This window comes from Columba livia, chromosome 7 (assembly GCF_036013475.1).
Source record: "Columba livia isolate bColLiv1 breed racing homer chromosome 7, bColLiv1.pat.W.v2, whole genome shotgun sequence".
Taxonomy (NCBI): domain Eukaryota; kingdom Metazoa; phylum Chordata; class Aves; order Columbiformes; family Columbidae; genus Columba; species Columba livia.
Window position 1 is genome coordinate 7937187 of NC_088608.1, and position 26951 is coordinate 7964137.

General features: G+C 38.6%; 1 protein-coding gene across 3 annotated transcripts in view; it reads left to right on the forward strand.

Moving 5' to 3' along the window:
• NCKAP5 (NCK associated protein 5) overlaps positions 1–26951 on the forward strand; it is a 487324-nt gene that overhangs the window by 411366 nt on the left and 49007 nt on the right. For all 3 annotated transcript variants that reach the window (XM_021296516.2, XM_021296523.2, XM_065069581.1), the window contains 5 exons: positions 11882–11986; positions 15075–15266; positions 15738–19579; positions 20274–20451; positions 24647–24725. In XM_021296516.2, coding sequence (XP_021152191.2) covers positions 11882–11986; positions 15075–15266; positions 15738–19579; positions 20274–20451; positions 24647–24725 — 4396 coding nt within the window. The remainder of the gene's footprint in view (positions 1–11881; positions 11987–15074; positions 15267–15737; positions 19580–20273; positions 20452–24646; positions 24726–26951) is intronic.

Below are 26951 nucleotides of genomic sequence, written 5' to 3' on the forward strand. Positions count from 1 at the left end.
ACAGCTAAAGGCTTCAGTGGAGAACAGTATTTTATTATGTGGGAGGGAGATCAACTGACCTGATAGGTGTGCCCCATCTGCAGATTGTGTTTTGGTTCTCCCCCTTGTCAGACTGTTATCACTTATTTCAGCACCTAAATTCTTACCAGTTTGCTCTCAAACAAAAAGAAAATATTAACCAAAGTTCACTAGATATGTAGTTCTGATGAGAATGATAATGCTGTTAAGAGAAGATTACCCTCGGTTTCTAGAATTTTGCATGTCCAAGTGCTTGAGAGATTCCAAAGAAAAGCTCTGAAAGGCTTTCCAAATCTACACAAACACGACATTTTATGATACAATTTTAAATACATAATTTTCAGATATTAAAACTAAAAATGAGCTTTTTCCATCATCCTAATGATAATAAATTCTTACAGAGATACCAAAAACAGTAAATCAAATGAGCAAATATTCTTTAGGAAAGCCACAAAAGATCTTTGGTGAAGTATTTATGAATGATTTTGACTGAGGAGAGCAATATTTTCTAAGTTTTGAAGAAATATAAAGGCATTGTTCTGAAGAGCAAAGACAGCTTTTCAGAGTAAGCACATGTCAAGAAAACTGTGGGGCTGCACTGATGTGACAGACCATAACAACCAAAGTAAGATTTTATTGCCTATTTTTTAGACAAAGAAAAATATGCAACTGACACTAGGTGAACCATAGATTTCTCTTTATTTTATGCATAGATTTTTATTATCAGTGATGATGCACATGATGGCAGGAATCCAATACGGCATTTGGAACCCTAAGCAAGTATGTGGCAGGCTCATCAAGTACAAGAGTGTTTTTTGTGGTTTTTCCTATTATTGTGTACATTCAGTATGGGAATGAATTTCAGAAAAAGAGGAAGGAGTCCCAAGGTATGAAATAGTACTGCTATATTCCTTTCCAAGCTTGCCCTGTGCTTCAAACTTCTAGTAAGCGTTAAAAAGACAGGCTTTTTTATTCCATACCATTTTATTTAGCCTATAACAATGCTTAACTTCTTGGATGCTTTCGTCCTGCTCTGTTTGCTGAATGTATTAGAAAGCTGTATTAGCAACTTCACAGGTAAATCCCTGCATAAATTTTCAAGTGTAAGTAAAGAGGCTGGTTAGAGGCAGCTTTATTCTAGATTGTAAACTTTATAAAAACTCTATAAGCTACTTGTGTTTATGTTTTGCATGACCAAGAGATCCATTTTTTTGTCTGATACATTTCTGGTTTTGAAGCTTACAATTTTTTTATATATATTGGGTGTATTTAAGTCAAGAGTCCTTCATTTATGTTTCCTTTCTAAAAAGAAACATTCTGAAAACAAAAATTAGCATGGATTTGTCTGATGTTATCACAGTATGTGGTGTGGTAAGTACAAGACACGTGTTACATATAGAAGTGTAAATTGATGTCAGCAGGTCAGCTTTTAATGCCTCCTCATTTTGGATTTCACAGTGGAATAAAATAGTAGCCACTGCAAGCCCTGTTTAAATACGATATGCGAAGAATACAGGTGTGCTAGATAATTGTTTTCTCATCATGGTGCATATTTCACACTCCGTATCTCCCAAATGAAATACTAACAGAATGCATAAAATTAAATGATTCAAAGATTTAGAGGGCTGCTTCTTCTGGTAAAGTGGGAAACTATTGAAATTCTAAGCAGTATAGAAATAAAACCATTATTATTACAGATGTGTCATTTTCTTCTTATTGCACTAATGGAGCTAAGTATGTAGCTCGTTTTTGTTTTCTTGAGACTAAAGCTTAAATGAAGGGTAACTATGCCAAAGTGTGCATGTATGAAACAAATAACAATAGATAAAGGATTAATTTCATCTCTTTTTACACTCAATACATATAAAACTTCATTTATATTTTGCTTTATAATTGTGTTTTTATTACTATTATTTAAGTGCGGTGGCACTTTGCAGACATGAAGCAAGGTGGAATTATGTCTTTATTACTCAAAAATAGGTATACCAATAAGTACCCGGGAACATTTAAACTGTTCAAATTACATCAGGTCAGTGTAATTTGCTAGTAATTTTAAATTATATATTCCATCAAATGAATCAAACCAACATTACGCTAAGTGGTTTTTAGCACCTAAGATTACTCAATAAGTATTTTTTGTTGCCATCGTTATGAAAAAAATAATTTCCCTGTGATATACTTTTGTATACTGTTATGGATACTGCACATAGAAGAAAGAAGCAGTAATTAGAATAAAATGTTGTTCATAATGAATCATAAAACACCTACTGAACCAACCCCACCTTTTAGTACTGAATTTTACTGAAGATCTCCTTTGTTTCCCAAATGACCTATCTTCTTTAATGATGGTTTGGATACTGGTAAGATTCAAATCCTCATCCAAAGGCCGTGACACTATTGACTAAATCTCTGTTGACTTCGCTGAGAATGTGAAATACTGTATTGCGAGATAAAATCAGCACGTTGATACTCAGTGAAACTGAAGAGTCCATTAGTGCCTTAACTCTTAAATTACCATCTTGTGATAAGGACAAGCTAAAAGGAAAAGTTACCTTTGTCATTAAATCTTTAACAATGTGATATTGACAGACTTGAGTCTTTCTGTATTTTTAGCATTTTTAGGTTGCTTTCATGCTCGTTTCTTCCTCTGGATGTGAGCAGCCGTGTTTCATTAGTCACTCACCGATGTCTGGGTGCAGGGAGGAGCAGTGATGAGCTGTGATTTGTCTGTGTCCTATGTGCATTACAAGGGCATCTTCAACATTATGAATTAAGCTCCATCTTACTGCATTAAAAGTATAGAAACCAGACTGCCAAAGTAATGGTATCTTGAATTAATATCAGTGCATTAAAAATGTCAAATATACACCCACTCTTCAGTTCATCTTTCTGGTATACAGTTACAGAGATCAACTACTTCATTTTGCAGTGTCTTGATTCTAATTTTTTATATTCAGTCATATTTTAAAAGCAGAAATACTCCATCTCTTTTTCTCTGAGTTTCCTATTGCTTACTCTTAACTCTGTTTTTTTCTCTAAACAAGCCTTGTATACTTTTCCTGTACAACAAGAAACAGGCACAGGTCTAGGCACAAATGTTGTGGGTTATAGATACTGCAAGTGTGCACATGAATCAGAGGTCAAGACTGTACTTCAGTATTTATTCCACTAAATGGTCCTTAGGAGGTCTTGGCAATAATTAGAAATACGGATACTCTGAGCTCTGTCACCAGTATTCACCAGTTCATGGGGGAATAACAAATGGAATTAACCTTTAATTTAGGTCTTGGATTCCTTCATGCACACAGGACCAGACTTCCAGGTGTTCAGGCATTGTGCTGAGCTCTTTTAAAAATCCAGCTATTTATTTGTTGCTGAACTGGGAGCTGACCCCTTTTGAAATTCCTCTACAATACCTCCTAAGCTCTGCTTTTATCTGCCGTGAAAAAACGATCAATTCACAGGGGCACGGATTCCTAATCAAGTGTTGGTACCACTTCTTCTGAGCACAAACAGCTGCAGCGATCGGCCGTGGAGGCTGGAGGCAAAGCTCCCAGTGGGGCGAGCAGGGGACAGGCTGCCCTTGTACTACCTGCGGGGTGGCACAGGAGACTCTTCAGTGTCACCGGATGCCACTGCCTTCCCTTGCAAGAGCACAGTTCGGCGCCAGGGGCAGCGACTGGCATTTCTCGTTTGCCATTTCTTGGTATTCCTGCCGGCTGCAGCACCAGCAGCAAGGTGCAGGGGGACATGGGTGGTGCAGGTTTGTATCCTCATATTGTCCAGTATGGTGCGTGCTCCTTTTTGGTACCAGCACCGGCTCTCCCACCACACCTGTCTTTCAGCCATACTAAGATTTCTTGGCTTGCAAGGCCAGGCTCATTGCAAGAACCTTTTGCAGTTTCTCACCACTCTGGAGTAGGTCAGTAGAATTACAGGGGTCTAAAGCCAGGATTTGACATGTTTATGCAAACCATCAGGTTACAGAATTGTACTCTGTCCTGCACACCAGCCCAGTGATTTTTGTGTATCAGAACAAATGTTGCAGAACTTGCACTGCCATTTGGAGACCTTGCGGTCAGATTTGGGACTTTCAAGAATGAAATGCTACAACACCATGGGCACTGTGACCCTCTGGAAGCTTTATTTCTGAAAAGCAGCAGAAGATTGGGAAGTCTATAGTACAATTCCTGATCTGGCAGAAAATTATTTTAATTTCCATACAAGGAGTGGAGCCAATAATGCTTAGCAGCTGGGAATCTGCCCACTTATTCTTTCTAAATCATACCTCAAGTAAGTGCTTTGAGGAAAAAGGGTAGAATAAAGTATCTTCTATCCAGGTATTCAATAAAACCTTCTTTAAAATTCTCTTCTTATTTGAAATTATTCTGTCAGAGCCAAAAAAAAAAAAAAAAAAAAGGCATTAGAGTTGGACAGAAAATATGTGTGTAAAAGCTTTAAATGATAAAAGTGTTGGTTGAAATCCTCCTCCTACTTTTAAACTCTTTTCAGTCTGTCTGACATTTCAACCATATTACACATACACACACACACACAAAAAGAGGGTGGAGGGATGGAGAAACCTTTTAAATGCATAATACTAGGGCAAGGAAAATATGGCTTGTTCAGCATTAACCTTGACAAATTCGTGCTCTTGTCATTTAAATGAATGAACGGTTCCAGTGTCTAGCTTGCTGGACCTTGGAAACAGCAGTCAGGAAAGACTGTAAAAATGATGCTCATGTCTTTTAAATTATTTTTCTGAGTAAATGAATGATTTCAGTGAAATCCAAATAAGGATGAATCTGCTCAGTTGAACCACCAGTTCGCAGCCAGTGAACTTCCATGTGAAACAGTGCTTACCCTCCTCTGTTGTCATGTATTGATCTACAGCATCTTCCCTGAGCCCTCTCTCTCCTTTTCTTCCTACAGGCGAAAGGTTAGAGTTAGATAATAGTATTAATTTTCCAGACATCTGCACATGTTTTAATAGCCTTTAGAAGGTTTGAAATGGTTTCTGTTTGACCACCACAGGGCTAAAATGCCATTAAGACTTATATTGTAGCAATACATAACAATCATAGCCTCATAGTTCAAGCCAGCAATAAAAAAGCTAATTTATTTTATCGGAGATTTAAATTAATGCGATGAACTCCTCTCTCAACAGGAGCTGTAACACCACTCTTACAAAAATACCATGGCCCTGCATAGTTTCAAAACCAGATAAAACACTTGTGACAAACCTTGTGTATGTAGTTGTTCTGTGCGCTTTTTGAGTGTTTGCATGTGTGTTTGTCTGTTCATATCATACTAATTTTGTTTTTTCTCTTATAGCTTCATTCTTAGCCTTGTTTTTTTTCTGTCATCTGACTGGCAGGCTCAGCAGGAAGAAGGTGATTAATAGATCCAGGGCAGTCTCCAGTGTTGGCCTTTTTTTTCCTACCATATGGAGAACTGGAATTTTCTTGTGGGTAAAAATTATTGGTTAGGTAAACTGAGTTTAAAATAGCTTTTAAAATAGTCATATGCAGTTAATAAGGATATGTTTGGAAACCTGTGAAGGAAATATTTGGAGCTCAGACAGTTTTCTTTTCCCACTATATGGTAGAGGAAAGCTTCAGCTTATCCCATTATAAAGTGATAAAGCAGCATTTGATGGCAGCAGCTTCTGTGATAAAATGATCATGGCAGCACTGAGAACGAATCTAATAAGGGAATTGATCTGTAGATTCCAATTCTGTAAGAGCCAACATCGATCAACATAAATGTCAATAACGAGATCGTACTGAGGTCTGCCTAATTCCTTTAGATGATTTTGGGACATAGTCAGAAAGTGAATGTGAAAATGACTCTTAAACTCTAGGAATCACAAAGACCGAAATTCTGTAGTGCTACCAGGAATATCACTGACTGCTATCATATCAACAATTTACCAGCATGTTCAAATTAGTGAGCAGCATTTAATCAGGTAATGATTGATAATGCAATGCCTGTTGTATGAGACTGAAACATTAGTAGTTTTCAACTGTATTTTCATGTTAAAGTATTTCTCAACTACAGTGAATTAATAAAAAACAGCCCACCTTTTTACTGCTAAGGCATAGATAGCATGTGTAGGACATGCCATAAAAGATTAATGGTATATAGTTCTTTCATGTCATGGGAGTTCAGTATGAAGTTGTTTCCTAGACTGATTGTAACCATGCTGAAATGTTAGGAAAAAATGTTTTGGGGTGTGTGCAGTGGAACAAGAGAAGGTGCCAGGGTGTGCAGGATCTGCCTTGCACTCTTTGATGTCCCCATAATTCATAGTACCTACGTGATGTTGGCACTCATTTAGTGAAGTGGAATTAACATATTAATTAGTATTAGATTAATAGAATGGTATTTACAAACAACATTTACTGTTTTGTAGCAAATTTATAAGAAACAAAACACAAATATGCACTAATAAGAGACTCCACTGCTCTTCAGCAGTATTCTCACAGAACTGCTGTTTTACCATAGTCTAAGGAGTCTTCCACAAGCAAGCTTGTTGAAAACCTTTCTTTCATTAATTATTTACATTCTGACTAGCTGATTACCAAGTCATTGATGTAAACTGTTGGCTTTACAGTAATTACAAACCACAGGGAACTTAAGCATACATTTTCCTAAGAAATTAAATTAGCTCATGTTATTGTTACTGCAATATTTACAGACTCCTACCGTAGTGCTATTAAGATGAGAACTAACACTGTGGAGCCTCAGAGCTTGAAAACACTGATAGAGTTATAAAATGAAAACTAGGATCAGAGAGGATTATTTTGTGTATTTCAATGTAACTTTTATTTAAAGCAGTTTATAAAAATTAATAAAACTAAGGGATTTGCAACAGGAGTAATTTTAGGCTTACATTAATGTTGTAAACTCTCTGAAGAATACAGAGAGATTATGTTATTTATGTTTATGCATCAAATGTCTGTTTAATACCTCCCAATTTATACCCTAGGATATAGGTTTCCAGCCTTCTGAGTTACTATGGATTGTAATTCACTGGTTTTTGCCATCTCTGGATGGCTCGATAATAATAGAGAGCGGCAAGCCGGGAAAAATCTGAAGTAGACGCGAGTGAAACCTTTGTTTTTATTTTTGTGCTGGATTTGCCTTGCTAACAGGATTTTCTGATGTAGTTTTAGCACCCTAATCTTCCATACAAATGTTTGTAATATCGTACCCTTGTACTTTGTCTTGGATGTTGTCAGTTAAGTCTCAGTAAACTCGCCTGGGGGATTTGCCAGCAAAACTGACAAACCACTATTAATACTGGGTCTGAATTTAAAGTCTAGCATCTTCTATATCACCAGGCTTCTAGGTTTTTCAGCAAAGTCAATCTAATAGGAGGGAAAAACAACAAAAAAAAAGGGAAAACATTAAAGTAGATGCGGTTAATTCATAGCTGCACCCTGCATCTAATGGATATGACAGTTAAAGATGAACAAGGGAGCAGGAAAGTGAGACAAGTCAGATGATTGTGAAAAAAAATCACAACAGCTAGAAAGAGCTCTTGTTTTTCATGAGCCTCTGTCACACCTATAAAGAGATCACCATGTCAGCACTCTTTTCGTGTTGCTCATTTTTTTGCGTGTTTTTGGTGGACTTACTAAGACTTAACTCATTCAATACAACGGGTAGAATTGGAGAGGTGGTGTTGCTGCCTGGGGGCTTGAGGGGAATCTTCTTTATGCAGAGAATTATTAAAAGTGGGCCATGTGAAGGCTGCAGAAAAGGTTTTCCCTGCCAGAGCAATTACAGTGCTCAGGTTATACAGGAGAGCAGTGCATAGTGTGCCTGGTCAGGTTTGTGATGCCCCAGATAACAGCGAAGATTTGAGGTGGCCGCACGCACCAAACACGCGTTTACACCTCTGGCACGGAGCACCAGGATACAAATGTCCCCTTAGAACCTAAAGAGAAAATTGCCTTCTTGCGAATGATGAACTTTGGCTCATGTGAGAAAAGCAAAGCCAATTGATTTAATAGCAATTAACTCATCCAATATTGGAGAGCCACATACAGTTTGGCATAATTCTTTGAAAATTGTTCTGGCAATGCTGCAGGCCATCAGACATTTTAAAAAGGAGATGGGAACTGATAGATATTCTGCACAGATAACAGTCAAGAGGCACAATGGTTAGAGGAGTCTCTCGGTGACATTGCCTCATGGCTGCAGGCAGTGGCCTTCCTTTATCTTCCTAGAAAGCCTTAATAAGGATGCAGCTGGGGGCGGGGGAACTGGCCTCCTGTTTGATGGATTGGTTATCTGTCTGCCAGATAATTGTATTTCCTATTGCACTTGATATAATAGGTTTCCACCTAAATTATCAATTACTTTGTTTTTATTTTTCATGTAGGTTATGGGAGTTAATCTTGACATTGAGCCACAAAGGGCACGGCCTTTTCTGCATCCATCTCACAGGTGCAGGAGGAGCTTTGCTGCTGGTCACAGGCAGCCACAGAGAGCCCTCTCTGCTCTGCCCTGGCCTCTGTGCCTCTCAGCACCCACTTTCTGTAGAGACATGGCTCCAGACTAGCTGACATGCTGTGAACTTTTGTTCTGCACCTTCCCCAGCAGTATTCAGTACAGGGTAATTTCCAAACACGTTGGCCCAGTTCATGCTGCAATTCCATAGGGGTTTTCTGTCCTGCCATCCAGTGCTCCTGGTGGTTTCCTGGGTTCAGAAGAGCCCAGACATTCCCCACCATGTACAAATATTGCCTGTTTTCCCCTTATCATTGTATCGAGTACCAACAGAGTACAACAGTACCAACCAGCAGGTGACTTGGATTTATAGTTGTAACTCTTCACTTTGATATTTAAACATTCATTTAAACTGATGTGATCTTTTCTGTGGAGGTCATTCTGTGCTCTGGTCTGCCTTTTGTTGGGTTGTATCACGATAGCATCAACAGTGATTTTAATATTGTACAGTTTTCAAGGCAGCAGTAACTCCTTGATCTAGTTATGTGACTGTCATCTGCAAATAACCATAAAGGACACAGTACATTTTGTGTATCTGAGAAGAAATCAGAATCAAGATACATAGTTAGCACAACCTGTCACTTTATTTTAAATGAATCATTAAGGAGTTTTTTTAACAAATAGTAGAGTTTTCCCCATTTTTTAATTAGAAAATGGAGAAGAAAAAATAAATGAAAGAAAAACAATTTTCTTATCATTTTTCTTTTGTAATTGGATGACTTGCTTCAGTGCTGTGTGACTATATTTAATTAATGATCTCAAACTTTATTATGCTGTTTGTTAATGCTAGTCATTGTGCTGGCCACGTGTCTGTTAGCTTATTTGCATTTGTGGGGGGTGGGAATATTCCCAATGCGATGATCTTTTGTTTGATACAGAAATATAATCACATTATACACCCTGAGAATACACTTTTCTTCTTGGTTAATAATTTTAGTCTTCTGATTCACCTTCGTTATTATAGTTTTATAGACCCGTATTGTTTAACGCCGGCGAAGATGATTCAAACGCAGCGTGACCCACATGCAGCCCAGCCCTTCTGATCCCCGTGTGGAGGGACCCCCATCACTCTGAGCTGTGCACAGGCTGCTCTGCTGGGCTGCGTCGTATCACTGGGCAAAAATAGTTTCTGTTTTCTGCCTGTTCCGATTGGGCTGAAACCTGTTCTTGCATCTGATATGGACAAGAGCACCAACACGCTGAATTCCATTTGATGTTATAGGGATATATTTAGTTTACATTATTGAGATGCATATACGTTCCCATTTAAGTAATGAAGTATTCTAAATGCCTTGTTGGAAAGAGGGAAAGAGCCAATTGTCAAACTCCTATAGCACTATTTCTAGGATACTTTTTTCCTAAGAAAATAAATGTTGAAGTATTGATGTTCATCCATCTCAGCCATCATCTCTAATGCAAAGATCGGACTGTAGTAACTTCCAGGTGACTGGTTTCACTGGAGAAAGTAATTAATTCCTCTGCAGAGCGCGAGGACACCACTTGTTCATAATATCAGTGGGTCCTGTTTCTGAAAATAGTGGAATTCTCTTGTGGCTCAATGATACAGTTGGAAATATTGTCAAGAATAACACTTGTGCTAAGTCACTAAATCTGTGAGTTTGGGAAGATATTTTACCTGGAGCTTAAATCTTAAACACACACCTGGCAGTAACGCTAGTAATAACACTTTAAAAGGTACACACCGAATAACTAGGCGATAGGCATCACTGGTGTTAAAAAACACATAGCCTGGATGTAATTAGTATTTATAATGAAAAGTATATTGGATACCGAGTGCTTGTGGCATTTTAATCTATTCAACAATATATTGGACAAACTATGTTTATGCAGAACATGATAATTGAAAATATTTTCCGTAATCTGTCTGCACCAGATAGTAGCTCCTGAAGAAACCTCCTGGATGAATATGTAACTCTTGCGAAATTACTCCCAAATTTATAATAAGTAGGTTTTTTAAAAAAAAGCTAGATTGTCTGGCATAGCTGCCTGAAGCACAGCACGCAGATATCAGGGGCTGTAGGAATAGCCACTTGCTTTGTTCTCCGGCAGATGAGTTTCTGCAGTGGGTACCAGGAGAGCAGGCTGGGCATAAATACTGCGTGACTGATGTCTCAGGGCCCTTCAAAGAACTGTCTTGCCCTTCCTACTCCTGCACAGTGTAGAAAGGCGTTTGTGGCTACAGGTTCTTTCTCTGTCTTTGCCCAGGCTTTTTGGATGGACAAGGTGATGGGCCACTTGCGTGGCCTCCACGTGTCCCCATGGTTTGATCCCTCCCAGGGTCCCCCTGGCCAAGCGCCCTGGCGGGGTCTGCACCACGTGTTCCTCCAGGCTGGGTGCCCCGGTGCTGAGGATGGGGTAGATGTGGTCTCTCCGTTTGCAAGCCTGCAGAATTAATGGCAAAATTAAAAGAGCCTCATCTAAATTCCTTTTGTTGTGTTTTTTTTTAAAGTCCTTTTTCATTTGGCTCAATGAACTGTGAGTCAGGTCCATACTGCGTTACATGATATGTTGGTCCAATGACTGACAAGACTGCAGATATTTCTTCTTTTGAAGTCATCGGCCAAGGCATTTACATAAATCATGGATTTTATTGAAACTGCAATTAAAACAAATCAAGCTTAATGCACACTGAAAGCCTTAGTAATTAGTATACAGGTGAACATGGAGGAAAAGGCACAAGCTTAGCCATCCTTCCAAGCAAAACTGAAAAAACCTGCATATAATCGAACAGCATGTGAATATTAATGCACAAAATCCTCTGAGTCCCTAGTTCCCTGATGCAATTATTTTCTATTCACATTAATTGTTCCTAACAGATGACATTAATGACTTTGAGTTAAAATGTGTGCAAAGGAGGCCTTCAGCAGATCGATGCTGTTTAAAGATAGGGTCACTTTTGCAATCATTCACTCAAGGTGTAACAGCTCGTAAATAAAACAACATTAACATGTTGATTGATTTATAAATGTTAATTTTGTAGTTCATTTTTATGCTTTTTTCCTGAAACCCGTCAAACTCTGTGGATGATGGTGGGACTCATGTTCATTTGTCATTGTTGCGTGTGAAGTAATGATAAGTTGCAAAATTAGTGACTAGAAGAAAAAGTAGAGTTTGTTTGGGATGAAGAATGATCTGTTCTGCAGACAGGAGATCTTGGACAAAGTAAGCACAAACAGCAACATTTCAAATTAAAACAATTCCTCTTTTACCTGTGGGATCTTAATTTCCCTTGAAATTTAACAGCAGAGTTCGGAATTTTAAAAATGCCGATCTGCTGCATATTTGACAAATGCTTATGACTCATTCCCTTCTGCCCCCCCAGAAACTCCATTCACGCATCTTGGACCTCTCATCTGGGGAGCTGCTTTCAGAAGTAGAACGGAACAGAAGCTTGATGCAATCTCGAACTGCCGATGCTCAGATTCACGTGAGTTTTTGTGGTGTCCTTGTGCTCCTCATCTGGAACCCTCCTTTTCGCCCCTCATGTCAGGGATGAGCCATGAACCTGATCTCTGAATTGAAGCACTGTTGAGGCAGATAACAATACTTCTTCCTTCTGTTCTCTGAAATTCAATATTGTGTCCTCAGTTGATATAGTAAGCAGATAGTGTCACTCTGTGCAAAAAAGCGTAAATCTTAGCAATGTCCCCAAGATACCTTTTTGGGTATTGATTACATCTCAGAATCTCTGAGAAATGGTCAAGGAGCTTTTTATTAAAGCCCATACACCGTATTATTCATCCTACTTTTATGATATATTATGTATGAACTGTTAAAAATTCATGGGATCTGCATTTTTTTTCCAGATGGGGTTAGCTTTGTGCTTATTTGGCAAAACGCTAGCCAGGGTGGCTTTCATGTCTCATTGTCAAAGAGAAAAGTAGCTTGAAAAACAAGAGTCACATAAAGATAGAGGGAAACAAAGAGGATAAGAACAGAACATTGAACCTGTGTATGGCTTTGATCTTGAAGTATAGTAGTGTCAACAAAAATGCCGTCTCCTCTGTAATACATACTTCACTAAAAAGGCAGTTTCAAAGGTTCACAAAAATGCTGACAACCCTTTGCATTGTATGTAATTAAGCCTTCAGGTTAAGTTTTTCTAATGCAGAGTTTTGTGTCTTTAATAGTATGATTCGATTTTCTGTGATTTCTAGCAAAAATTGCGCATTCAAATTGTAATACTACATTCAGGCCTTTTCCTCTAATTTCATTAAAGGTAATGACTTAAGAGTCATGATTACAGAAAAACAAAATTTCACCATGTCAGTTAATAGAACCATATGTAAGTTAAATATGTTTAATTAGTGCATCCTAAACATTCTGTTCAAAGTACTTTCTTGGATAATTTAGAGACTAAAGGCAAATTGCAGGAGAAAATTTCACTCAACTGATCTGAATGTAACCTAGAAATTGAGTCGATATCCTACTTCAGAATCTGTAATGGCAGGATACCTTTTCACATTTCCTCATCTCTTAAACAATAAATTACAGTAATATACTGTTCTTTTGCTTTGCTTAGGTATCTTCATTTTTCCCATTGCTAAAGCTGTAGGACCAAGGACATTCTTCTCTATTTAGGTGCGAAGGAAACCAAGTGCGGGGCTGGGGCGGAAGGTGACAGGCAGGGAAGGCAGCACTTGTCAGTGTGCTGTGATTTCCACTTTTCTCCTGCAGGAGATTACAGGCATCCTGCCCTCAAACACTGTGATGACTGGGACGAGCCTAGTGTAAAGGGCAGAAAATTGACATGACATGTTTTCCCAGTGCCACAGTTGAAAGACAACGAAAGAGCCAGAACAAGCAGAGGCTGCCATTGGCCTCTATACAGTTGACCTTACAGGGACTGACGCTGTCAATAGCTGAGGAAGCTGATGAGAGAGGGTCTCCCATGGGAACCACCATGTCAGAAATAAGAGTAATTTGTCTCAACAAAGCAAGGAAGTCTGTTTCAGAGCCAAAAACACAGGCATCGGCCTGCCTCTGATGCTGAAAGATGTATTCTTCCCAGAGCCAGTGGATTTAAAGGCTGTTCCTCCTGCGTCCATTTAACTTCCTAGGAGAACATGAACCAATAACTCCCAGAGGTGAAATGTGCTCTTGCTACCTCTAAATGATTTTCCCATTCATAGGTGTTGCCTGTGACAGAGAATAATGATTTGCCCTGTAGTTACGTTTGTCAAAAACAGAACATTATTATGTCAGTTGAGCAATGAAGAGCTGTACTGATGAACTCCTTAGCAGTAAAAATTCCGCTCTCTCCCATTTAACTAAAAAAGGTTCAACCCTAGCAGTAATAAATGGGAGGACATGGGGGAATAAATGGAAGAAATTAGCAGAAGTCCAACAAACATGTTAGTGTATGAGAAGTGCCTATAAAATGAGCATTTTTCCAGAGATTTGCTTGAAGATGCTGTGGCCACTGCATATACACTTTTGGTAATTGTTTTGTGAATTCTATAACTTAAGATATTTTATATCTTCCTGAATATAAAGGTAAAATTTTGATCCAAGTAAAATTAATTTGGGCTATATCTACTTACAAAAATCAATAAGTAATGTTTGAGCTTGCACAATTATATTCTGCCTTAATGTAATCCAAAGCAAAGTTTTATGAAACAGAGACATGTCACTCTGGTGCTTCTGATAATTAAAAAGATACCTGGTTCTGTAAGGAAACCGGGGAATAGCATAACAGAATGGTGCAGGCACTTAACATTAAAGAAGCGCTAACACTGTTAAGCGCAAGAGTATTAGTTTGAAAACAAATTAAAGGCATCCTAGATACTCCTACAGAGGTTTAATATTTTACCTAAAGTGCTATCTGCTCTTCATTACTCTCTTCCTCAAAGCTGGCACTTAGTCACAGTCAGCTGAAATTGCATTTGGAGAGGGGCGATAACTACACAAGTACTAAAGGCAGCCATAAAGTGTCAATAAATTGCATAAGCAAGAGGCTTCAGCTGTCTGCGAGCGACACAAAGATGGATTGTCCTACGTCAGAGAGTTTCTTAGACAAAGCTTTGAACTAGATAGGAAACCAAAATTAGACTGTAATGGAGAGATTTCATTCTCAGTGGACATTCTGGTTGGGATACTAAATTAATTTACCTTGTCCAGGGTGTACAGCCTCATCTGTTACATTGTAGGGCTATAATGCAGTTGTCAAGGTGCACTTGTATTCTTATAACTTTGTTTTCTCTATCTTACCGGAGCACCCTGCTTATGTACAAAGGATAATTCAAATAGACTCAGAATAATATTCAGCAAGAGAAGAGCAGAACAGAGGTTTGAGAATAAAGAAGAAAATATGGAGGGTTGTGGGGCTTTCCCCCAACAAATGAAAATGTCACCAAGTTTTACTTTAGTTCTTTGTATTAAATTCATCATACACTGATGGCATAATAGAAATGTGTAAGTAGCTTACTTGCCTCGTCTTTGTCCTTCTTAATTAAGGGGAACTTAAAGGATCTTTTTCCAGCCATAATATATTTCTGTTTTTTCTGATATTTTAGGAATGCCAGCAGAATGTGAAATCCTGTATACCTGTCTTGAAATGCCAGAGTCAACTAAATGTGACAGGTCCGAGCCGCCTGTATCCCCGTAGCAGCTGCAGTAGCAGTGAAATCTCCCTCTCAAGCGCTTGCAGCGAGTATTCCAGTGGTTCCTCCTACACTTGGAATGATGGGAAGACATGCAGCAAAAGGGTAAATCAAATTAATTTTCTTCCTGTATTGGTTTAAGTTCATCTGAAACAAGATTAATTGAAAAGCTGTCTATTTCAGAATTTTTTTCACTTTCTCCTCTCTTTTGTACTTAAAACAGTTGTCACTAAACTCAGTCAGTTCTTTCCCCAACGTCTCTCCCCTCTCTCTCCCCCCTTTCAATTTTTTTAAACAATTCTTTTATGATTCCAATTTACTTACAGTTTCCTCATTTACTCTGACATTTATTCTCTCTTTCACAGTCCAAAATGTTCTTCTTCTTTATCTTAATCCTTCCATTCATATTGTTCTTCCTACAGGTTTTAAATGCGCTGCAGGCGTCACACCACTATGAAATCCTTTATTAAAAAAGAACATTGCTATTAATAGCAATGGATTAAATTTACTAAAATGGTAGCACACTTTATTAACAGCACTTGTGAGTAATATGTGAGTTTTATTCTGTTTTAACAGTCATCCGTGAGCTGGGATAAAAGAATAAGCATTGGTTCTTCACTCCCAAGCAACCTCTCAAGTCCTGCAGATGATCTACCTCCAACTCGTATCAAAGAAAACCATATCTTAGAAGGGCTGAAGAAATTACAGAAGCAAAAAATATTACTTGAATCACCTTCAGTAATATCAAAATGGGGTTACAAAGATTGCATGAACTCTAATGAAGGAATATATTCCCCTGGAGTTAAATGTGGCAGCCATAACGAACAGACTCATTGTAAGCCAATGGAAATAGAAAGTATTTGCATTGAACATAGCAAAACTTTCTCCTACGATTCAGATTTGCATGATGATGCAGATGATGACTCTTCATCCTTACTGTTGCTGCCGGAGGTTCCAAGCAAAGACTGCAGGGCCTATTGTAACAAATTAACTCACAGCGTTTCTGACAGTCTCTTTGACTGGGATCCTAATAGGAAACATTTGCCAGAAAGAAGTTCGTATTTTAATTCAAAGGAAAGACCTGAAAAATTGACTAGTTTTGTCAGTGGATTTCAGGCAGAAGCAAAGTCACGCACCAGAGCAAAGCTGCCTGAGTTACAGTTAAATCAAAGCCATGCTGGTATAGGCTGGAAGGACCTTAATTTTCAGCTTTCAGATACGGATGACAATGAAGTGCTGGATGAATTGCATATAGAAAGCAGTGATGAGAAAAGTCCATCAGATTTATTAGCAACTCCTTTTACTGAGAAGTACTCAAAGACCTCTGACATGCTCAAAGTCGTGGAGAATTCTCAGTTTGTATCTACTGACAAAGAGGAAAACCAGATATCTGCTCACTCAGACATGGGGCCAAAGACATGTAATTTCATTAAACAACAAAAGGTTATAAAAAAGACCTCTTCTGAAGAGTGCATTACCGTAATATTTGATGCTGAGGATGGTGAGCCTATTGAATTCAGCTCACATCAAACTGGAGTTGTCACTGTAACAAGAAATGAAATCTCAATCAAGCAGCCACAAACTAGGTCCAGTGCAGAATATACTGAACTTATACCTCAGGGAATAACTGATTTGCAGACAGGAACCAGTGCTAGAAACCACACTGCTTTAGAAAGACCTGAAGATGAAACTGAGAAAAAGCCTCTTGAAGATAAGCCAGGGAATAACAATACAGTTGTCCCTGTGACCTGCAGTGAATCTTCACACTGTGCAAGAGTGACACTGCAAAATACTCCACGACAAAAACTAGTGAGGCCAGTGTATGATGTATCATACAAGGCCAATTCAAGCTCCACTGTGCAGGCAGGAAACAATCAAAAGCCAAACATGACTAAAATACCCAGCAGAGGTAAATTTTCTCCCCAAAAAACTGCGACGACAGAGAGTGAGGAGACACCGGTAGCCCAGTCAGTGGGCTCTGCAACCCTTGAAAAATCACCTGCCCTGCCACCTGTAAAACTTGCAAGATTCAAAAAGGCACAAAGTCCACCTCGTAATTTTGACTCAAAAGTTGACTTGCAGGTTCCAAAGCCCCCTGCCCATCCCCTGCCTGGCTTGAAACGTCCAGGCAGAGGCGATGGGTCAAAGTACCCAAAGAGTCAGAGTCCAGCATCACCACTGTTGCCTCAGCACCTTATAGAGCCCAGTGACTGTGGGGAACCTCCAACCAGAGACTTTCATTGTGATTTAGCAACTGTACAAGCCCGATCACCATCCCCACCCCTTCCTCCAGGCAGGTCAACATCCCTGTTGATTCGGCCTAATTATGCTCATTCACCACCTGTAGTGGTAAAGTCAGGAGGAACTGGTCCCAGTGAAACAGCAAAAAACATACTGAAATCATCACCATTAAAAGGAACTGTGAACTCTGGCTTTCATAATCAATCTAGTCATGAAATGCAAGCAAAAAATGTATCTTCTGGGGCCAAAATTGAATTATCTTACCTTCAAGAAAATGCAGAAGCAATTATGCAAAATAAATGCGTATCTCAGCAACCCCAAGGTCTTTCCAAAGTTTCCACAAAGCAAGTCTGCCCAAAAAACCCTAATCAGCTGGGTCTCCACAGGAATCGTGAATTTTCCAAGACAGATTTTAAAACAGCCAGGTCCTTCTCTCTAGGTTGTGCATCATTGGAAACAACTTCTTCACAAGATATATATTCCAACAAAAAAGATATTTGCAGTGACAGTGGGATGGATCAGCCACAAAAGATGTCAAACGTTCTCCCTACAACTCCTCAGTGTCATACAACAAGCACAAGTGAGCCTTTACTATCTCAGGTAAACAATTCCCCGTTGTCAACACTGTTTCATGGAAGTGACACTGCACATGCTACCCAAAACTCTAATGAGAAAGGAATGAGAACCCGTCTCCCCGTGGGCCTGAAATTGTTTGTAAAATCTCCGCAACTTCTCCGAAAGAGCTCTACTGTACCAGGGAAGCAGGAAAAAGACAGTATAAACGCCGCTTCCAAAAGTAACGTGAGTTCAAGTAAGTACAAGCAAAATGATTCTGTAAGTGTAACCACCAGAGGTGCAGCGGATGCTGAATTAAAAGACTCTATGTCTGATACCGAAGCGAAAAATAATTTTACTGTGGGACTTAGCATGGATACAGCATCACCTCATTCACATGAAAACTGCGGCTTGGTGGTAGACAGGGTAGATGGATTAGAAAACAAATTAGTTAAGAGATCTGTTTCTTCCAGCAACAAGTCGCACTTGAAGCCAGCTCTGGGCATGAATGGAGCAAAGGCTCGTAGTCACAGTTTTAGCATTCATATGGGGGAAAAGCCATCTGCCCCTGTGACAGAAGGTCTCGCAAAAGTACGAACGCAGATTATTACAAACACTTCTGACAGAGGAAATTCTCTAACAAGGCAGAACTCAGCTGTAGAAGGACTACAAATCAAGGCCATTCCTGCGGCATCAGTGACACCAGAGGCTCTTTCCCATACTCCTAAAACCACAGAAAATTCTTATTCTAGACAAAGTTCTTTTGGAAATACAAATAGTTACAATAGCCAGCATGGAAGCCCAAGCAAACTGCCCTTCAGATCATCTCCAAAAGCAGACGTCTTTCACAGCACTTCAAAATGTGATGGAAGCAAACCATTTTCTCAGAAAGATGCACATAGTCTATCTGTCCAGAGTGAGAAAAGCACTGAAAGTATTAAACACGAAGCTCTAAGTAAAAAAAGTGTTCTGCCAGCAGAATTGGAGTTACAAGGGTCAGCAACTGTATCTTCCAAACAAATTTCATCATTTCAAAGCTCGGATGGAATAAAGTGTCCTCATAAACTAGAAGCAATGAAGTCACGAAGGCAGCAAATGTCTTTAAAGTTAGCAGAAGCCTCTGAGAAGGTTACTGATGTTCTGAGTTCACCAGCTCTACAACCTTCAATAGAGGAGAAAGTCATGCTGTGCATCCAAGAAAATGTGCAGAAGGGCCAGGGACAAGCCAAGTCTCCCACTGTGGAGGGTAAACAAAAGACTGGGCCCTCTATAGCGAGTTGGTTTGGCTTTCGAAAGAGTAAGCTCCCAGCATTGAGTAGCAGGAAAACTGATGTTCCTAAAACAAAGGTAGAAAAAAAAGATGCAAAAGTTTCAGGATTTGGAATTAAGCAGGCAAAATTAGAAAGAAGAAAAGAAAGAAAGAAAACCGACCAACACTGTGAAATTGAAAATGAAATTAACAGGAAAACAGACAATGGTGACATTTTAGCTGATGTCATGGAAAGCAAAATGATGAAACCTTCACAAGACATGCCTGGTGAGATTGAATGTGAACAAGTCAAAGGTTCCACCACAGCGACATACTCGCCAAAAGACAGTTTTATGAAAGAGCTTTTAAACAGGTAAAACTCTGGAACACCATTTGAGATATGTTTGTGCATACTGTAGCTTTACAGTAGCTCAGATGCCATGTTCAATATATGTTTCTTTTAGACAGGGAATGCATAGTAGTGATCAGTAGGTACGTTATCAGGACTTTAGTCTCTATAGGAAAAAACATTAATAATGAGGTGATAGTTTTGTTCGTGTTACTTTGTCAACCAACCAATGGTCTTTGAAATAAAGAATGGCAAGTTATATCCAAGTTGATAGAAATTCAGATGGTTCCAGAATCAAGAATCTAGGCAGATGGCCTGTAAAGCTGAAGGATAATTAGGTACATGTTTTAATGTATTCCATCTTCATGTATCGTAACCAGCAAATATATATTTGTTAACTAGTCAGAATTAATTACATTTCTGGCTGCTGCAACCTTTGGTCGCAGAAGACCTTAGCAATTGCTATACTGTGTTTTCACATTTGCCCCACAGCAGTCCCAGATATAATATAAATCATTATATGTGAAAGACTAAATTGATATACTACCTGAAATTGCAAGTGACAGATTTGATCAAGGCTAGTTAGAAACATTTATCACTCAAAGGTCTAGAGACAGAAAGATACAGAGAGGTTACTTTAAACATTAAAGGAATGGAAAAGTAGAGTGATTGAAGAAGGGCAATGTAATTTATCAGAGGAATCACTCTCTACCTGCAGAGTTGATAAGAAAGCAGCTCAGCAGACAGAAAGTGGATCAAATAATGTTTCCTACAGGAGTGTGTCGAAGGGCAGCTCCCAGGGCTCCTCTCTTCACGGCAACTCTATCAGCTCTCAAGGAAACCACAAGAAAAACAGCAACACAAAAGCTGATATGGAAATGCAGAATCAGACCCTGGTAAGTGCTTTAGTACAGAAAAATGTTATTACCTTCTTTTTAACTTCCGGATGTGTTCCTTATTGCCAGTACAGACAAACAGGATAATAACTGTTTATACTTGATAGAAACACTTTGTGTAGCTAGAGAATTGTGAATTAATACAAAAGTTGGCAGCTTGACTATAGGCCAGATTATACAGCTAGTCATGACGATACTACTGCTTCTGCTGGCAATTCAGTTCCAGTGGAGATATATGTACAATGTTGCTATAATCGTACTGTAGTAGAGTGAAATAATAGGAACATTTTCTTCTCTTTTTCTCATTTTTCCCCCTTTTCTTGAAAATTGCGTGCTGGTGTTGTACATTCCTCCAAGCATCATAGAAACCATTAAGCCTTACATGTGCACTGCTGGTGGGGAAAAGGCGAAGTATTTGACCTCATTTGGGAATATTTATCACTTAGGAGGAAGCCTTTCAAAAGGAAGAACCCTTGTCTTTCATTGTACCACCAAAATCCCTGTTAATGCCCTGTAGATAGTTTTACACTTCAATAAGGTACTACCTGTAGCTGATACTTTAATTTACCCACAGAGTAGGAATGTCACAATTTAGAAGAAAAAACATTTTATTTTCTGTTAGCTGCTAGATTCTGGTTCTTGAAAGGTTATAGGAGTGGCTCATGTTTCTGCAGCCCACACAGAGTCCAGGACTGTAGCCTAAAGTCAGACTGGATGGATGCCCTTCCTTGTGAAGCTTCTAATAATTAACCTTAGAATTTAGTGAGCAACTTCTTGCCTGGAAAGGGCCTTTGCCATGATGTTTTGAAGTTGAAGCACCAGGAGAGCAGAGATGATTTAACTCAATGAACATTCTTTTCTCATGCCTAACACCTGTCTTAACCGTATTATTATGATGAATATTAACATTAATCACAATTCTCACAAATAGTCTTAAAACTTGTGCCAAATAAAATACCGAACATAAAGCTGAGGCTATTACTTTTGACAAAACTGAGTTCTTGAAGTTACAGCACATGCAACTGTTTCATCTGAAAGTATTTGAAATACAAATTCTTTGGGATTATTTTCAAGGGTAAGACAAATTTCAAAAAGCTTCATAATGAGAACTGGAAAAACTCTGAGCTTAGTACTGACGTTTAGAATGCATACCATTAAAGTATCCCATACATGGCTTCAGCTTCAGGCAAATATGTGTTTTACTTTAATGCAGATGTCTTTCCTAAGAACATCTGCAAGGTCATTTTTTAAAACTTATGGGGAACATATGCAGAATGAATGTATTGGAAAACTTTTTCCTCCTGACTCCTGTAGTATCATCTCTTCTTTGAAAATGTAGATGTCTCCTGCATTATAAAACCACAAATTATAAGCATATCTAAGGCTGTCCTTGTAGTGTCACTGAAAGGAAAGAGAGAGAATGGAAGTCTGGAAATGTGCAATATGCAGGAAATTCAATCCAACTGATCTAGAACTTTGATAGCAAAGCAGAGCCCCTTATCAGAGCCACTCAGTTTAACTATGCCCCATTTAATATGGTCCTGACAGCTTAGGGTATATCTTCACTCTACAGAAGTACAAAAAACTCTACACATTGCTTCTACTATTTCTTCCTAACGTATTATTTTCTAATGCTGCAATAATTTCCTGTGCTTTTTGTCTGTCGTTTTGTGAAGTCTTTCTAAATGCAGAAATAATAGTCATTTGGGACTTCAAGTATACCTTCAAGAAACACACTTAGTTTTACTAGGGAACTAAAAAGATTGTCCTTCATATACATAAATAATGGAGAAATACTAATTATACTATTTAGTTTTAACAGACATGTCAGTCTTGGGGAAAAAGCATTACCTATCCTACACCATATAGTCTTTTGTTTGCTGGGAGTCAAAATATTTTTTGTATTATTTTTAAAAATTAAGTTACATTATGTGCTTCATCTTTTTGAGTTTCATATTGTGTTATTTGCGGCATTTAATTCCTGAAAGAAATATCTAGTGCCGAAAGACAGAGGACATCTAGAATAATGAGATAAAAACATATTTACAGTTCTTAATGCTAACTCATGGAAGAGATATACCTCGAGATTCCACAGTATGCGATATTTCATCTTGTCCTCCAAACTTCTACAAGAAAACCAATGGAAAGTCTTTAAATTCAAAGTTCATGCATCTTATTACTATCACTTCCAGTTATTCTTTGGTGTCTGTTTACTTTGAAGCAGATTGCAAAGGACTGGGAGATATCTGTGACTGAAAACAGTCGCATGCGCTAGAATGGCCTGTTGTGCCTTTTTTTTTTGCTTGTAAAAAGACAAAATGAATGTTTTTGGAGAGAACAGCGTGAATCTTTTGAAAAGCCCTAAACTAGGAAGATGTCTTGTCTTTTTTGAACATTGCAAAGTGCATTCGGTCATACGGGTTCAGTGCGGAAGCTGCAGTATTTCAAAGCTGCGTATAATATATATACATATATATATGTATTCTGCTTTTTAAAATCCTAGCCAGAGCATTTTTTAGCATTTATTTTCTAGCAAGTTTTTCCTTTAAAGCCTATTTAATTTTTGATTATTAGATGTCTTCCCTTATGATGTGCCAGTTAAAGACCTGGGGCACTGTTATGCCATAACGTATGCACCAATTACCTCTGATTTCTGTTCTTGCAAAGAATGTTATTGCTTGACTGCCACTGAATTTATGGAAAAAGCAATGTCCCGCTGATGGCGGCCTTGTGCATTCACCTTCAGAGGGATGCGCTTCCCGTTAGTGTTCATCAAAAAAGCACTTTGCTCTAAAGGCCAGCCAACAGAAATACATAATCCTTTAGCCCACACCAAGGATATTCCACATTTTCCAATACTTTTTCATGTCCTTGGCTGGAGCTTAAGGTGAGATACAATCATTTTTTGTGCCGCACTGCTTCATTTCATCTTTGTGATTTTATTACAGCCCAGTGTAATTTAGAAAAGCCATGCGCTTTACTTTGTGAGGTGGAAGCGTGGCACCGAAATCAAGACACTGGGAGTTCCGTATAGCAGTGTCTGTCTGCAGTCTGTGTGTTTGGGGAATACCCAGAGATCTATCCTAATATTGTGAAATGGCACATCAGCAGTGAGCCACAGACCGCCATGCAGTCTGCAAATGTGAGAAATTGTTCTACCCGTAATTCGGTGCCAAATGATCCACCCTCTCCGTTTTCCATAGCCTGAAGAGCATCATTTCAGAAGAAAAAAAATGTAATCAAATCCCTGGGATTAAGAGATTATAAATGCACTTTTATAAGTACAGAGAGCAAGTCTTTACTGAGGCTACTCAGAAAAGGCCAATAGTGCTACGTGTGTAAGCCAGACAAGCAGAATATGTACTATGATCAAAGATACGTCAGGCAAATGATGATAAATTCTTCTGGTTTAGATTACAGAACATACTTAATATTATCATGAATGTGCTGTAAGTGGTTTAAAACAGCAGAGAGTGATTAACAAATAATTTAAGATCTCTGAGATATTGAAAGTAATTTTTTCTGCAGTGCTGGCTTTCCTGCTCTCATCACCCTGAAAGTGTCTTCATTCCTGTTTGATTTGTGTAGCATGGCAGGAAAATATGTCCCTGGATCTGAATTATGGCCTCTGATGGCATGTAATGGAAGGGGTTTTCACTATCTGATAGGAAGATACTCAGATTATATATACACTTTGGAAATAGGAGTGCAGAAGAACAGAGCAAAAATATGCCTTCATCTGAAAAACAGAGTATCTAGGAGATTTGAATAACACAGAGGCTCTTAGTATACACTGCACTCTTAAGTTTTTCTCTCTGTTCAGCTAAAAAATGCTTTTAAACTTGTTTTTTTAGCATAGAATCTGAAACATGGTATTTCTTGAGAGAAACAAGCAAGAGGTCAGAAGACCTGAGCATAATTCTTTGGTTTTTTAATGCAGAAAAAGACTTTTCCTTTTGAGATATTGCATTTCCGAGGGTATTTTTGACTGCTGCATATTGTGACTTTGAATGAAGTTAAAGTTGTTATCCTCAGATATTGTTTGTGGAATGAGAGAAGCTATAAACTTCCACTCTTAGCTGCCCTGTAACTTTACTCTGGTTTATTTCTGAAAAGATATTTTATAGTTGTCATGAAGCAACATGCATAGAGTCACAGATGTTCTTCACTTTTGTTGTTGTTGTACTATGTACAGGCTAAAGTAGTCACAGAAAACCCGCAAGAAGAAGAGGAGGACACCATGACAAGGACTACATGTCAGAGTCATGTGATAGGTACAAAATTATATTTTACACTGGATTTTATTGCTGTCTCAATTCTTGGGAAAAAACATGTTTAATTCTCATTATTTATTTGCTCAGCTAATGTCAGCTTTGGCATTCATTTAGCTCTGTTCCTGGACCAGTTAGGAAACTGTCGTGTTTTCCCCAGTCAATGCCCTCTCTTAAAGGTGCAACACAGGTTGCCGTCTATCCCTGCTCTGCCTTGTCAAACCATGTAGAACAACTCAAGAAGTTTACTCTGAGGGTCTAGTGGTTAGTGTCAGGAAACTCTTCGATAGTGGGAGACATTATGTGCAATAGGTAGTATTTGCACCGTAAAAATAATAAAAGTCTAAGCAAATTCGTTAACATTAGCACAGTGAGTGCTAATGCAGAATGTACCGCTAATTACTTATTTCAGCAAGGCAAGCACGAGCTTGGGGAGTGAGCAGCATGGCTCCGAGTGCACTTCCTGAGTATTCCTAACGCAGTGTCTCACTGTGCTTTATTCCACTCTCATCAGGCTGTTTTATCTTACATTGGTATTTTTGCTACTGTATGTCCACGTAGTTCTTTGTGGATAGCAAACTATCCTGGGTCTCACTCAGATTCACCAAATTCCTTAACAAAGGTTCTGACATTTTTCTGATACAAAAGTTTTCATAGAAAGATGCTGATTTTCTTCAAGACTGAAACTCTTGCCAGGTCCTTTCTTCAGACTCTGAAACTCTAAGCCAGGTCCTTAGTCTGATCAAAGAGGGCAGGTCCTGGTGGAGGCTTTTGGTCTGTTGTTTTCCTGACACAGTTTCACAGTGTTGGGGCCTCTTCCAGAACAGGAACGTCTATGAAATCTGGACAATTTCAGTGGGCTGTAAGTTAATTTCTTACAGCATTCTTCATCATCAGAAGCAGTGGTTTCAAGAAAACAAAGTTCACTGTGGTTTTGTAGATGTACTTCAATGAGTTTGTACTATTGTTTTTGAGCTTAACAAAATAGAGCTGAACGTAGAGAAGATATAGAATGGCTATGATTAAGCAGGGAAGATGCTTTTTACTACGGTAAAGAAATAATAGGAAAAACATGTTGCTGTAGTAGTCACTGTAAAATACCTAAATTGACATCAGTTCTGCCCCGTTAGTTAATAAGCAAGATACATATAACTGAACCATCTTCAAGGTTGGTATCGTGTAAGACAATGCTGGCTCATCACTTTCTAATAATGAAATGATCCTGGGTGTGTTAAACAAAAAACGTGTAAAATGCCAGTTGCTATGTTTTTAATTTATTGTCAGTTGTTGAGCTGAACAAATTTAAATATTTTGCTGACTCTTTGGATTTGCTAAATTGAAAGTATACAAGAATACACAGTAATAGAAAATTTCCCTTCTAGTAAACCTGTGTCTTGGGAGCACAGTTGTGTTTCTTATAATATTCAGCTGTTAAGGCTAAAATGCAGGCACCATGAAGGAGAAGTATTTTTGGCTGGACAGGTCCCTACACAAATTAAAAGGCTCATAGCCTTGTTTTCTCTTTAGGACTATATGTATCTGTAATGAAGACAAAAGTCCTCCCAGTTCAACAAAATAATTCCTTTAGATGAACTGTCCATGCTTTGATGTACTCCCTGAACTTCAGTCCTTTTGTTTGATTCAATTAGAAATTGCTAAAGATAAAATGAGCACTGGAAATCTACTATGGTGAATGAACATATTTACACATAGAAATATCTGTGACAAAAAAAATATAAAACCCCATTTCCTTGAAACCTGAGTATAAATTCAAGAGTAGATCTAAAACCTTCTCAGAGACTTCTCGTCAGCCTGTTTAGGCTGGTGAATATATGCTAAGATTGTGTTTTGTGTGAAGCTTGAGTATATTAATAGCAAAAAGCATATACCATTTGTCACCCATTTGGGGTGACAAAGTGAAAAGGAAACTGGATCCAAAAAAATTATTATTATTCAGCTTTCAAACATGTGGTTTGGTAAATCACCAAAGCGTTGGTGTCTGAGAAAATGGCACACTCAGTCTTTCCTCTTTGAGCCTCAGCAGAGGTTTGTATCAGCACTGCAGGAAGCCTGTTGAGTTTTCACAGCAGGGACATGGGTGACAAAGCTGGTGAGGGGTCTGGAGCACAAGTGTGATGAGGAGCAGCTGAGGAACTGAGGCTGTTCAGCCTGGAGAACAGGAGGCTGAGGGGAGACCTGACCACTGTCTACAAGCACCTGAAAGGAGGT